Raw genomic sequence first — 14,802 nt, forward strand, 5'->3', positions numbered from 1 at the left:
CCTAACCTCAAATAAAAACACAAATAATTTTATAAAACAATTGAAATTTACCAACATTACTGACTTGAACCTACTGTTCTAATCTTATTTTAATGCCCTTTAACTGCTATACGGTTACCAACAGTGTTTCCAAGATTAATTTGGAGTTATTTCTGCCAAGTGAAACAATGCTGTCCTCTCTGTTAGTTATAATTTTCATGTGAGTCTATTTAAATTAATTAACCAAATTAACAGACCATAAAATCAAGTATGTTTATAGAGATCCCAAACCTTGTAATGGCTTCTGTTGGAGCCTCTAGACAGAAAATTCTTAATAAGAAAAAGAGTTTATTTTACTGAACAAGACATGATGGATCCTCTAATAAAAAGAAATTGCTACTTTAAGTTGTAACTAATATTTCTCTTGGCTGCAGTAGAAAATAATTTGCAAAATGATAAGTTGACGAGTCAGACTGAAATAATTCATGAAGATTTAGGGTCATATTTTATTTTCCCTTATGTTCTCCATATCTCTTATTTCAACAGGATTTACATAATGTGGTATTTGAATAATGGAGAATAGAACTGTGGTTGCATTATAAAACCCTAGCCCATCTGGAAAATGATCTTGGGGCTACACTGGTTATATAAAATATCTCAATATTCCTTGATATTTCATATCTATGTAAAGATAGTTTATTAGAGAATTTTAAAAATTACCTTTGTAATGGTGGTTTTATTTGTGTTTCCTTTTATACTTCTTATATTTTGGGAGAGGAGCATTAAGTTGGTGGTGATCATTAACTAATTTCACACAATAGTGCAGTGGTCATCTCAGCAGTTGTTAATAATTCAATTTCTAGACTCCACTCCTAGATATTCTTACTCGGTTGCTTTTAAGGAAGAACCAAGCAATCTATTTTAACAAGCACCAGCAGTGGTTTTGATGAAGTGGTCCCTGGGCCTCCATGTAAGAAACTTTGAAGGAGAATCCAGCCTTGCAACCTGCTTCTACAGCCAGATCGGCTGATTACTAGTGGTTCTTTCTCACCAGTAGCGTTCCAATTTGGAGTCTTATCGTTGTATCCCTGGAGCTCAGTACATTGCTTGGAACACAGTAGGTACTGTGTACATAACTTTGGATGCGGGAATGAAGGAGACCCACTAGCTCTATATTTAGCATTCCTGTGTTAGCCACACTCCATCCATCTTTTGGATCAGCTGCCTAAATTATGTATACAGTTTTACCACCCTCCTTCAACTGCGCATGTCTTTCACAGATGGGACCATGCCTTTTCCATTTTCATATCTCTCCTTTTAAGAGGATTTTGCACATATATGGCAGTAAATATTTATCAAGTACAAAAATATTTTGTTCTTATTTAATCACATCATTCTAGAGCGTCATCTCCATGAGGGCAGGGACCTTGTCTCTCTTTTTCACAGCAGTTTTCTCAGGGCTTGTTAATGACTGCATACGCAAAATTGTTTGAATGAATGAATAAATTAATAAAATCATAGGATACTTCGTTTTAATTAGGTTTTTTTAAAGTTTATGTTGAGGTTTAATGAGGCTTTGTGTGTGATCAAATTTATTTTTATGTAAGAGAAAAATATTCAGCCTTACCCTTTAAAAAGCAATTTAGTTGAAATATCCCTACTTTTTGCAAAGGACAGGATGATAAGAATTTGACAGATTCTGAACTGGTGAAACTTCAGCAGGGCATTGTCATTAACAGAATTTTCTATCTAACTTAGTATCAAGCAACGCATGGCAGTAATTATGAGAATATCACAGTGATATTAAATGGTAGGCTCTTGATAACGTATGAGGTAAAGATGTTTCCTCAGAAAGGGAGCCTATCAAAATCAGATTTATTGTTTTTGGTTTTTCAGTTGAAAATAGGGAAAACAAGACTTTTCCAGTATCTGCAAAACTTTCTGAAATAAATTTTATTAATGTACTCTTTAGAAATATTCTTATGATCACATTTTTCAAAACACATTAGTATCAGCAAATAAGTTAGAGCTCTGACAGAGTGTGAAATCTTAACCTTAATAGCCTTGAAGGCTGTCGTTATGTAAAATTTCTCTAGATGACCAGTGATGCTTGTTTTGTGTTCTCTGAACACTCTGAGGGTTTTTCATTGAGGAACCTCTGGTTTTCTCCATATTATCTACCCTCCTTTACTTCGAGTACACCCTAGAAGAATATTAATTGTTTAAGCATTCCAGTTTCTTGAATGATTGTTATTTAAGATTTTACTCTACTGTGAATTTTAATCAGCATCCCATATGTGGAACATGTTCTTTGACAAGGTTATAAACATAAGATTACTATGGGTTAATCATATAACATGTACTCTGTCACTCTGTCTCTTTTCTGGTCAAGTCTCAGAACTTCTCTTTTTAACTTTTGTGTTAGTCTTCAAAATGATCATCTCTTTTACTTAGGTCAACTCAAATAAGCCTATTAATTTCAAGACTCAAAACAATCAGTTGCATATTCTTCTAAATGTGCAACCAAAGTTCTAGCTCTCAGGAAATTAACAGAATATGAGGAAATATTGTGAAGAAGAAGCAAGAATTAGTACCTTCATATTACGGAGGATTAAGGGAAATGCCATGGTGACTCCAGAGATTTAGAGGTGTCAATCTCTTCGTAAGCTAGGGCTAGAACTTGTCTTTGAGACATCCGGAGCACCCACACTGATACCCTTCGATTGTGTGTTTCAGATTGAGAAAAATGTCGAAGTTATCTGAAGATGCTTTTATTCATACCATATAAAATGTAAAAAGATCAGTTGCCCGTATGAAAGAACAAAATTATTTTCTATCATAGTAATGGCTTTTTGGGAAGTCTGGGATTGAACTGAATGTGGGGGAAAGTGAAGGCCAAAGAAACAAACCAGTGGAGAGAAAACAGACCCTGATAGGCAGCAAATAAAGGATGCTAATTACTCTCTTATTTAATCCCTTCAATTGTATTTACATTCTGCCTAAGTGACTCTCCCTGAGAGTACTTTCCACTTCTCTTTGACCAAGGATCCAGATACCTGACTTTCTCCTAATTCAAATTTCCACAGTCACTTTGTGAATAATTCCACATGAAAGTCTACCACAACAAAAATTTCTAAATAACTTCTCTAGAAGCATGTTCACCTTCAACAATCACCTAAACTCTATTTTAAATGTTGTTCTTAGACATGATTTTGTCTAAGGAAGAGTGTTCTTTATTGTTTTCAATTTCTTTAAACATCTGTATGATTTTTAAAATTTCATTGACTGTGGAGAAATAAGGATCTCATATTTTTGTACTCTGTCCCCATAATATATGATTGTTCTACTGAATCAGGTCTTCAAAAGAGAAAATGCACCAATTAAACTCCACATTTTAAATAATCCATTAATTTCAGTTCTAACATCTGCCAATTTTTAGGCAAATGTAGGCTAATTAAACTGTGCTATTGAATTTTATTTTATTTGCCTTTATCCTATACATACTTTGTTCTAAAATAAGGAAATGTTGGAAAATTCATCAACTGGGGTTTTATTTTGAAAATTAACAGTTGTTTATATAGAGTGATATCCAGACTAGTGTTAAGCCATCTTTTAATGAATTGGAATATTAAATAAACTGCTTTCCTTTATTTTAGGTGATGGTGTTTGTGCATGCTCGAAATGCCACAGTAAGAACAGCTATGTCTCTAATAGAAAGAGCGAAAAACAATGGCCAGATTTCCTGCTTTTTACCTACACAAGGGCCTGAATATGGACATGCAGAAAAACAGGTAGGGGACAAATCACAGCAAGATCCAAGAACTAAAGCACATAATATGCCAGATACCAAGTATTTTATACCTGAAAGATCCATGGTCTCCAATTTTCAAGAAGTTAATTTTACAGATTTAGCATGTTACAATCTTGACTTTTTCTTAATGATCATTCAAAAGATCCCAATGTATGATGTATTCAATTATCACTTCTTTCTGAATGATAATTGTAGTGTTTAGTCCTGCTCTTTAAAATATAGTTAAAACATAAAACAGTTAAATTTCATAAAATATGTTAACATCTAATATATTTATTATTCTTTTAAAGAACTAATTGACAAATATTTTTATTAATAATTTTTCAGTTTTAATTTCTAGGGTTAGTATAGGGAAGACATACCTACATAAACAAAAGTCTTTTTAACTCTTTTACTGCATTAATTGATTTCAAGGTGCGTTTTTTTTCAAAATGTGTCAAAAATCCACAAAAACTAAAAAGTTGATATTTTGACTATTTCATGCATTTAATAAATTTTGAGCTGCTTTATACATAAATGACATTGTGTTTATTTTAAAACTTTGTTATATGGTAATAAATTTACCATTATATTGAATTTTAGCAAAAAATACTCAAAACATTCTAGGTGGCATCATTAGATTTAAGTATAGATAAACTGGATAAATTACAATTTGAGAAGCACTTCTCTAGGTAATTTGGGTATTGATAGTATCCTACAATTTATAGGTTTTATTTAATTATATCAAATAGTGGTTTAGGTCAACAGTGGGCAAACTATAAACCAAGGGCCAAAGACATTCACCTCTTTTTATAATTGAAGTTCTATTAGAAGATAGATCCCTTTCTTTATTGTCTATGGCTGCCTTTTCGGACTACAAGGGAAGAATTAAATGCTTGCTACTATCTGGCTCACAAAGCCCAAGATATATACTCCCTTTCTCTTTGCTTAAAAAGTGTACCCTGATTTATAGCTATGAAAATAAATTTTCAAATAAAAAATCTTTGAGCATAAAATTATGGTAACTTTAAAATATTTTATATGCATAACATAAGATTTAACTAATATTTACTGAACAGTCTAGCTGCCATACATTGTTCTATGTACTTTCGCTTTTATCAATCTTAGTAAAATGTATTTAATTGTTATGACTGCATTGTAAATTTCACCATTTTTATTGATATTGTAAATTCTGAATATGATAATCTGCCACTTGTTTTGAACATCAGATTCTCTTTCACTTTGGAACTACAAACTTTATTCATTTTCTCCATTTTTTTTCACTTTATAAAATTTTCTATTGCATGGCACTTATTATACAGCTTTATATTCTTCTAATTATTTATTATTTATGAATTTATGAGAGTCTTTTAAAAGTCAGGTTGGCATTCATAAGTCTTGTTTCATTTCTTTGGAAATACAAAGCAAGTCTATTGTATTTAAAAGCCAAGCCTTGAGAGCCACCTTGTGGATTTCTGGTTATTTCAAAGTTCTCAATCCGGAGAACTGTTCATATTCTAAATAATTCAGGTTTATTATTTAATTGTTATACTAATAATGGGTAATATTTATCAAATGTTCACTAGTGCCAGGGATTGCTTTCATTGCTTTTTATAACTCATTCAACTCTCACAACAACCTACAGTGTAGGTTTATATTGTTATCCCTTAATATGGCATATGTGTAGGTAATTCAAATATAGCAGGAAATATTCTAAAGCATAGAAATAATTTACATATTCAAATAACATTTATTTAAGACAACATCATCAAACACAGATCACTATGCTAAAAAAAACATGGAAAATGGAAAGTGTTAATACAGTGGGGTAGACTTGAAAATCTGTAGTTATTTGTGTTATACTTTCTCGGAGTATTTTTATTATACTTGATTTTTATCCTGACCCAACTGTTATTATTGGATTTTCTCAAGAAGAATGAATTCCACAAACATTTAATAATAAACACAGGAGCATTGTCCTGCTCACCATTATATTCCCAGCCTTTCATATATTAGTTTGCTGATAGTAGGTACTACCAAAAATTACTTTTTCTTTTGCCTTTGTGCTTCTGAGACAAACATTGTAAGACATGTTCTCACTTTAATTTTCTCATGACCAGCACCACTATTCCGTCTTTTAAGATTTTTATCCCCATTTTACAGATAAGGAAACTGAAACTGGAAGAGAGTAATTTCCCCAGATTCCCATGTAATAAGTGGTATAGCCATGATTTGAGCAAGTCTGACTCTGTAATCTACCCTTTGCACCACATTGCGTCTTATTTGTTCAAAATCAAACAGGTTAAATCCAACCTGGGTTTTTCTAAAGCTTTTAGGGCTTTGCATCATTTTTTAAAATAAAATGGAACATTTCTTCAGCCCAACCATATTCATTACTTCTCCTAGAAAATGATTTCAAAAAGTTGGTTCCACCACAGTGGATATTATTTGATAACAAAAAAATAGAGTAATCTTTCTGAATGTTTTCTCAAGGCTCCAGAATTTTAGATTATTCTTCTAGGCTAATTGTATATTTCTTCCTATTTCTTGAAGTGTCTTTGGAAGTTGAATGATATTAATATTCTAATCATTCTAAAGAAGTTATTACCATGGTGGTAGTAGATACCTCTTACCATGTTTTTGAGAAATGGAAAATTCAGTACTCAAAACATTAAAATAAAATTGGAAGGTAAATTTGCTATCCTAGTAAACAGAAATTTATCCTCATAAGTCCTGTCAATGGAAATGTGGCTAAATCCGTACCGTGCCACAGTGATACTTTACCCCTACATGTTTAATGCAGCCATCTCAATTCCAACTTACTAAATATGGTTTTATTCACAATTTTACTCATCTATAACTTTATTTGTATGAATATTAAATAAAAATTCCATTAAGGAAATGTGTGTGTGTGTGTGTGTGTGTGTGTGCGCGTGTTTATTATAAGGCTTTTTCTGTGCCTCAGCCTCAACTCAAATGAGTCTTTCTTTCCACTAACTCACTCCTCATATCATTTCCCATCTTTAATATCAAAGTCACCCCCAGCTGAAAGCCTGCTATATTTTCAAATTGTCTACTGAAACAAGAAAATAGGGAATGGAACAGGAAGTACCCAAGAGTAGCTTAAGCTATAGAAATGGAGCTGGGGTGCCCCCTGGAGAGATGAGTGTCTCAGGAATTCTAAATGAAGCCCAAAGCAAGAGGCCACATTAACAGAAAGCTCTAGACTTCACCTCTAGAAGCCCTGTGGCCTTAAACACCTAAACATTTAGGAAACTTTCTCTTCTATCAAATGGAATAATAATGGGATAAATAACACCCATTTTAGTAGTTTACTATGAGAAACAAATGGAGTGGTATATGAAATTATTTTGGAAACTGGCCGAACTTTACATATTATATAGTCTACTGTTAGAATGTATATATTAATAACTAAATTTAAAATGGTTAAAAGATCGCAAGCAATATGGATAAATTTTTCTAATTCACATTGCATATTACTATTTTCTGTCCTCCCACAAAGATACTTTCTTAAGAAACCACAATTTTCTGTATAATAAAACATACCTCTGGGAAAAGTAGCAGCCTACATTTACAGAAATAAGTATATCATTAAGGATGAAGACATTTTCATTATTAAGTGGTTATTTTCCATTATGATTTTAATTTTAAGTTGAACGAATATTTCAATTAGAATCTTTAGATTCTGTTTCACTCAGGATCTCAAATAAATTTCTTTTCCCCCTTAGGTACAAAAATTTTCACAGGCTTTAATATTCTAGTGCTGATATAAGTATTTCCATCTTCCCACTCATCCCTATACTGTATTTCTCTGATTTATGAGTAATAATGTGGTTTAATTTTATACATATATTAGTGATATTAAGAATTGTTCTTTTTGATAGAGATGGTCTATCATACAATAAACCACATGAATGTAGTTACTGGAAATATCTATTAAAAAAAATCAGATCACTGGTAAAAATCCAATAATAATATGTACCTTCAAGCTATCTTAAAGTATTATTGTATGACTTTTTATTATTATGTAAATTTACCAACCCTCTCCTTGCTATTTTCATAGATCAGCTTTAACCATTGCCTAAATTAATGGACTCTGGCTTTGATACAAGTTACCTGATAGTATTGACAGCTGTCTTTACTTCTACTTTAGCAGCTTTATAGTGTCAGTATGGCCAAATAAAATTAGAATGTCTTCTTCCTGGAATAGATAATTCCTGTTAATTAAAGATAATGCCAGATGTCTGATAGCCCCATTTCTCTTATTTTCACTTTAAATATATGCAAAATGTTATCTTCTCAGTTTATTTTTTTCCTCTGCCGTATCAACCTTCTTTCCTTTCGGAGGCTAACATCATAATTTTACTGTCTGTTGTAATCACACAGAAATAATGTCAAAAGTATATTATTTAAAAAAAATAAAATCAAAGAAAATTAATAAAAGAACTAAATGTTTAATGGATTTTTGGAAGGATGACTTTTCTGTTTTCAAAGGGAGGTAGCCGCTCAAATAATGAAGGCTTTTGATCCAGGAAAACCCAGGTATTAATCTTGACTCAGATGGTCTAACATAACTTTTTAACTTCCTTAAACCATAATTTAGTCACATACAAAGTGGCAATGATATCTGTATCTTAAGATTTTTGTAATAAGTGAGGTAACAGATCTTGCCTGACACATAGTGGACACTCTGTATATAGTTACATGTGAGCTTTGAAGGAAAAGAGATGACAGCTTTAAAGAATGATAGCTGTGACCACATTTAAATTTAAAGCTTTGGACAAAAAAAATATATAATGAATTGCAAAAGGCAATAAACATGTTGGGGAAAATATTAACAACAGAACAGACTAGTTAATATCTACATCTTTAGATGTGTTCTTATTTAATAACTAAAACATGAAGTTTCCAATAAGTATATGAGCAAGAGGAGGAAATACAATAGGTGAACAAACTGGAAGAAAAAATTATTAGGTAAAGTTGTATAAACGAATAAACTATATAACTCTTAAACCCAGTAAATCATTAAAAACTAAAATGATAATGTCCATTTCTGAAGATGATTTGAGGATTTTTGAGCACTCCTGGATTTTCTGTGATCAGTTCAATCTTTTAAAAAACATTTTGTTAATATATTTTAAGAGCCAAACGTGGTTTTTTTTCAGACTCTTTTAACTTTGAAATCCTAAACCTGAGAATCTTTTCAAAGAAACATTAAAAGAAAAGTTAGTAGACACCAATAGTTCTGTTCCAACACATTATTTATTATGAAAAAAATACGGATGGCATCAATATCTAACAGTAGGGTAATTTTAAAGTAAACTATGGGTAGGCATTCAATTAACTATTATATACGTATTTAGACCAATGCTTTTCAGATATATAAGACATCCAATTATAAATTTACATGTTAATATTAATTCAATTGATCAAATATCTGTGCCACTGAAAATAAGAGGCCAAACAAGTCAGTCTCTCTGCTTTTAATACAGTCAGTCTCACAGAGGATTTAGTAATACATATGTAAGTAAAGGAAAATGTGATAAATGACATTTGGGGAGCAATGGGAGCACAAAGAGAAGTAGATTCATTCAGACCAGTGGTTTTGTATATCACTAAGCAGCAATAAGGGTAAAGAATGTTCCAAGTAAAGGAGAACGAGAACACAGGCAAAGGAAACCACTGATGTATTTGGAGAATGAGAGTGTTCTGTTTTCACTGGAATGTAAGGTGCATGAAAGGTTAGGCATGTAGATTTTGGTCAGAAAGTAGCAGACCTTAAACTACGTGCTTAAGTGTTTATTCTAAATGCACTGGGGAGCTATTGAAGTTTGTTGGAAGAGTCAAGTTTTATGACCAGAATTTCAGTGCCGAAAAGCAGGATTGATTTTCTTCTGAGCAGGAGAAATTCCCATGGCTGGTTTTTATTTCAATGTAGTCTAACATATGGCTCACTTAGTGAGACTCTTTTTTTCCCCCCAATTTAATTGAGAAATAATTGACACACATCACTGTATAAGTTTAGGGTGTACACCATGATGGTTTGATTTGCGCATACAGTTGACCCTTGAACAGTGTGGGGATTAGGGATGTGTCAGCACCCTACACAGTCAAAAATCAACGTGTAAATTTTGACTCCCTAAAAACTTAACCACAGTCATCCCTTGTTACCCTTAGGGGATTGGTTTCAGAACCCCTACAAATACCAAAATACTAGGATGCTCAGGAACCTTATATAAAATGATGATGAACAATGCATGTAGTTACCCTCTGCATCCATGGATTCCCAACAACAGATCAAACATACAGTTTTTTATCTGTAGTTGGTTGAATCCACAAATGTGGGACCCAGGGATATGGAGGGCCAACTGTATGATAATTGGAAAAAAATCCATGTATAAGTGGACCTATGGAGTTCAAACCTGTGTTGTTCAAGGGTCAAGTGTATTGTGAGATGATTCTACATGTAAGTAAGATCATACAGCATTTCTGTTTTTCTGTTGACTTATTCTATTTTTGTCTGACTTATTTCACTCAATATAATGTCTTCTAGGTTCATTCATGTTGTCACAGATAGTAGTATTTTCTCATTTTTTATGGCTGAATAATATTCCATTGTGTGTATGTACCAGAGTGTCTTTATCTATTCATCCATTGGTGGACACTTCAGTTGTTTCCATGTCTTAGCTATTGTAAGTAATGCTGCTTTGTACATGGCCGTGCATATATCTTTCTGAGTTAATGTTCTCATTTCCTTTGAATGCATTCCCAGAAACGAAATTGCTGGATAATATGGTTGTTCAATTTTTAATTATTTGATGAACTTCCATACTGTTTACCATAGTGGTTGTACCAATTTACAATACCACCAATCCTGCACATGAGTTCTCTTTTCTACACATCCATCCAGCATTTGTTATCTCTTGTCTTTTTGATAATAGCCATTCTAACAGGCATGAGGTGGTATCTCATTGGACTTTTAATTTGCATTTCCCTAATAACTAGTGATGCGAACATCTTTTCCTGTACCTGTTGGCCATTTGTATATCTTCTTTGGAAATATGTCTATTCAGGTCCTTTGCCCTTTTTTAAGTTGGATTTTTTTTTTTTTTTTTTTTTTGCTGTTGAGATGTATGAATTCTTTATGTATTTTCCATATTATCCCCTTATCAGATATATGTTTTACAACTATTCTTTCCTATTCTGTAGGTTATCTTTCCACTTTATTGATCATTTCTTTTATTCTGTAGAAGCCTTTTAGTTTGATCTAGTTCCACTTGTTATTTCATATCTTATGTTTTAGGTGTGATTTCCCCAAAATTATTACCAATACCCATGTCAAGGAGCTTTTTAGTGAGTCTCTTTTTAAGGGACACAGAAATTAACATTAGGTTTTAATTTCTTTTGTTATTACATTTGAATATATTTTGATTGAAGCAATAGTTGTTCCTGTGCTTTAAGATGAATTTTAGAGGAATAAAATAAATTTTCTATAACAAATTTATACATCTTATTAAGGAACCATGTGTGTTTGGAAAAGTATGTTAACTGGACTCTCATTTGCACTCTCATTTGAAAATACCTTAGTAGGGGAAGCTCTCTAAAGACATATAGACCAATGAGTAAGGTTATTAATCCCTAGTGATGTAGATATTTATATTGATAACATTTAAAGATCAAAATCACATTTCACAGTGTGATTTTTTTAAAAATTGTATTTCAACATTTATTTAAAGATGACAGATAGATATAAAGAGTGCAGTTTTAGATGAGATCTCTCTTTTGCTAATTAGGGTACTCTCTGGAATGCCAGATTGTTTGTAAATTAGGTTGTAGAAATATCAGGGTAGCCCATGTGGAAACCAAGACCATCTTTCAAGGGCTATAACATAAAACAGAGGACCTGGTACTTCCTTTCTCCCAAGTTAAAGTGAATAATTGGCACAGCCAAAATGACATGGAAACTGGTTATGGCAGTTAGGCTAAGCATTGTGAACTGATAGTATACACATGTGCCTCATACTGTTTGTAGTGGTGGTCATTCAATGTACATTTAGTGAGTGTAAACCACTACCACTCACTGTAGTAGATCGATAGGTATCAAGATAAATAAACTGCTGTCAACCGATTTAAGTGGACTGAGGAAGACACGTGTTGTATCAGTTAGGATTCAGTACAGGAAACAAACCACTCCAAATACATTTTAAATAGAAAAGAATTCTTTAAAAGAAATTGGGTACTTACTGGAATGTTGGTAAGATCAGAGTCGAAGTCAGTCACTGGAACTGATGAATTTAAAAAGCAGCCATCATTCTGGTGACCCAGCATGTAGAAGCTGCAGCTGCTACTGAAGATGCCTTTCAACATTCATGAACACATTAGCAAACGAAATCTTGAATGCATAGTACATCCATTATTGCTTTCAGCCCTCATTTCTCCAAGGTCTTGCTTGCCAGCAAAAGACAACAGCAGGAAGATGATTTCCTCTACTTCCGTTGTCTAGTTCTTGCCTGAGTACATCTAATTAGAAGAATGGAGTTTTGCGTCCACTACCCTGATTACAAGAGATCTGAGAAACAATAGGTTTTACCTTCTAGCTCATGCAATACAGGAAGGCCTTGTAGTAGAAGGAGGTGGGAGTTGTGTGCTGATTAATATTCTTGGCTTTAATTGGGAATGGAAATATATTTAGGAAGAAAAATCATCTACCCATCAACCTTATGGAGTTTATGTTCTGGCAGGACAGAAAGATTAATCAACTAATTAATTTATTTTAATTGCTTTTTTAATAAATAAAGAAGGACAAAGCTAAGAGACAGTGAAATTGGGGAATCTGATCTATCCTGATGATGTTAGAGGAGGCTTAGCTAGCAACGTGACATTTTAGCTGCAATTTGAAGGTTAGGAGTTCACAAAGCAGAAGTCAGCAGCAGAGTATTCCAGGGAAAGTCTCAGATGACAGAAAAACAGTAACACATTGAAGAAGTGGATAAAATCAGAATTACCAAAACATAGAGAATGGTAGGGGGTAGCAGATGGCAGGTTTGTAGCCTAGGACAAGTCTAATGTTGCAGGCGAGGACCAGATTGTGAGGGCCTTCTACATCGTGTTACAGATTTAGTATTTTATCTTAAAAGCAATGGGTTATAATTAGAGAAATTTGAGGAAGGGAGTGGCATGATCAGATTTGTGTTTATAAAAAAAATAACACTGCATACAGGCAGGGCAAGTGAGAATGGGAAGACCAGTTAGAGAGGTTAATTTGTTGAGAAATAGACTTGTTAGCACTTAGCAGTTAATGTATGGAGGGTTGAGGAAGAGAGATCTAGAAGTTTTCTGTCTTCTAAAAGATGTCTGGTTTGCATTGTTGAGTGGGTAGTTGGGTCATTTATGAGGAAAAAGAATTGTAGATAGGATTCGTTGCACAGAAGGGTGCAGATGATGAGTTCCATTTGGATATGCTAAGTTTGAGATACCTGGGATATTTAGGGATATAGAGTAGACATCTGGATGAATATATATGTATATGAGTCTGATATATCATAAGCACAGTCTGCTTTGGAGTGGGGAAACCATGGGAGTGTATATGAGTGGTAAAAGAGCCTAGGATGAAGTCTTGAGGAATTCCAGTATTTAATGATTACATTATTAATGTAGGAGAATAAGGAGATTAAGGCAACAGGAGAATAAGGAGAATAAGCCAACAAAGGAGCCTCCAAGACGTTGGGGTAAACCTAAGGGAGTATAACATCATGAAGGCCAAGGAAAAGTGTGATTCAAAGAAAAGAAAGTGCTCATCTATATTGAGTGCTGCAATTAGTGGTCAAGTAATATGAAGGATGCAAAATATTCACTGTACTTAGCAATATAGATGTTGGTGACCTTATTCAAAGCCTTTTTATCCACACAGTGGAAAGCAAAAACTAGATAAAGTTGGCTGATGAGTAGATACCAAAAATTAAAGTGTAGATATTAATTTTGTGAAGTTACTTTATATGCAAAAGGAAAATGGATGGCATCTAGAAAACATGAAATAGTATCCAGAAACGTAGACAGACAGATTATTTTCTTATTATTCATGTAGGAAGGAAAAGAATAATATAAGAGTCCAGAGAATTCCAGAGTCATGGGATCCAGAGAACAAGTAGAGAAATTTTCCTTAGATAGAAAAGTTAAAAAGATGGGTTCTTATGCAAATAGGTTTTAGGTATATGGCAGGAAGATGAGGGAGTTTCCTCTGTATTATATTTTCTTTATTAAGTAGGTGTTAAGGTCATTCCCTGAGAGTAAGTAATAAGGTGGCCAGAAATTTGTGGGAGCAAATAAATGTCTAATATAGACATTGTGAGACATGTGAGAACAAGGTGACTAAAGGCGTCATAGAATTGCTGTCCAGTGTTAAGGGTTTGTTGAGATTGCGGTCATGGATTTAGAATGGTCTCAAGTTGCCCTTGTATATAATTTTTCTTAAATTATATACACTAGTTACTTTGGGTCATCCAAGTTTGGCCAAGATTTTGCCAATCTGGTATGACAAAAAGGCAAATGAATTTAAGAAGTTGGCAGGAGTATGATTAAAATGTTGGGCTCTGCTATCTAAACTGGGGAAAGAACAAGAATAAGGACGGGCATGGATTGCGGGGTGCTGGTAATGAATAGAATGAAAGTAGAGAAATTGTGATTGGAGGGGTCATTAAGGATAAAGAATGAGCTTAGAAAAATTAGTTGGGCAAGCTTGGATTATAGAAAGCTTTAGTTAGAAATTGCGATGTTTGTACTAGTGATTTTGGAAGTGGTACACGTAGTTGTGGGTTGATGACAAGGCTAGAATATAGCCATTGGTATGGCTGAGGTGGAACAGAGGGCATGGGGCATGAAGGGTGAGCATTTTGGATGTCCACATGGAAAATCCTGTCACCTAGGAGGATGACAGGAGTTAAGATGAACAGAAGATTAGGATCCATGGGTATCAGGTCTTCATTGGATAAGGTTGGTTCACAGAACCAGATATA

General features: G+C 33.4%; 1 protein-coding gene across 2 annotated transcripts in view; it reads left to right on the forward strand.

The window, feature by feature from the left end:
* The window catches only part of ASCC3 (activating signal cointegrator 1 complex subunit 3), a 303,631-nt gene that overhangs the window by 156,056 nt on the left and 132,773 nt on the right, over positions 1 to 14,802 (forward strand). For both annotated transcript variants that reach the window (XR_013992773.1, XM_081040509.1), the window contains exon 14: positions 3,636 to 3,770. Coding sequence is in view for 1 of the 2 variants with exons in the window: in XM_081040509.1 (XP_080896635.1) it covers positions 3,636 to 3,770 (135 nt within the window). In the remaining variant the exon portion in view is untranslated. The remainder of the gene's footprint in view (positions 1 to 3,635; positions 3,771 to 14,802) is intronic.

This window comes from Rhinolophus hipposideros (genome assembly GCF_964194185.1).
Source record: "Rhinolophus hipposideros genome assembly, chromosome: 3".
Taxonomy (NCBI): Eukaryota; Metazoa; Chordata; class Mammalia; order Chiroptera; family Rhinolophidae; genus Rhinolophus; species Rhinolophus hipposideros.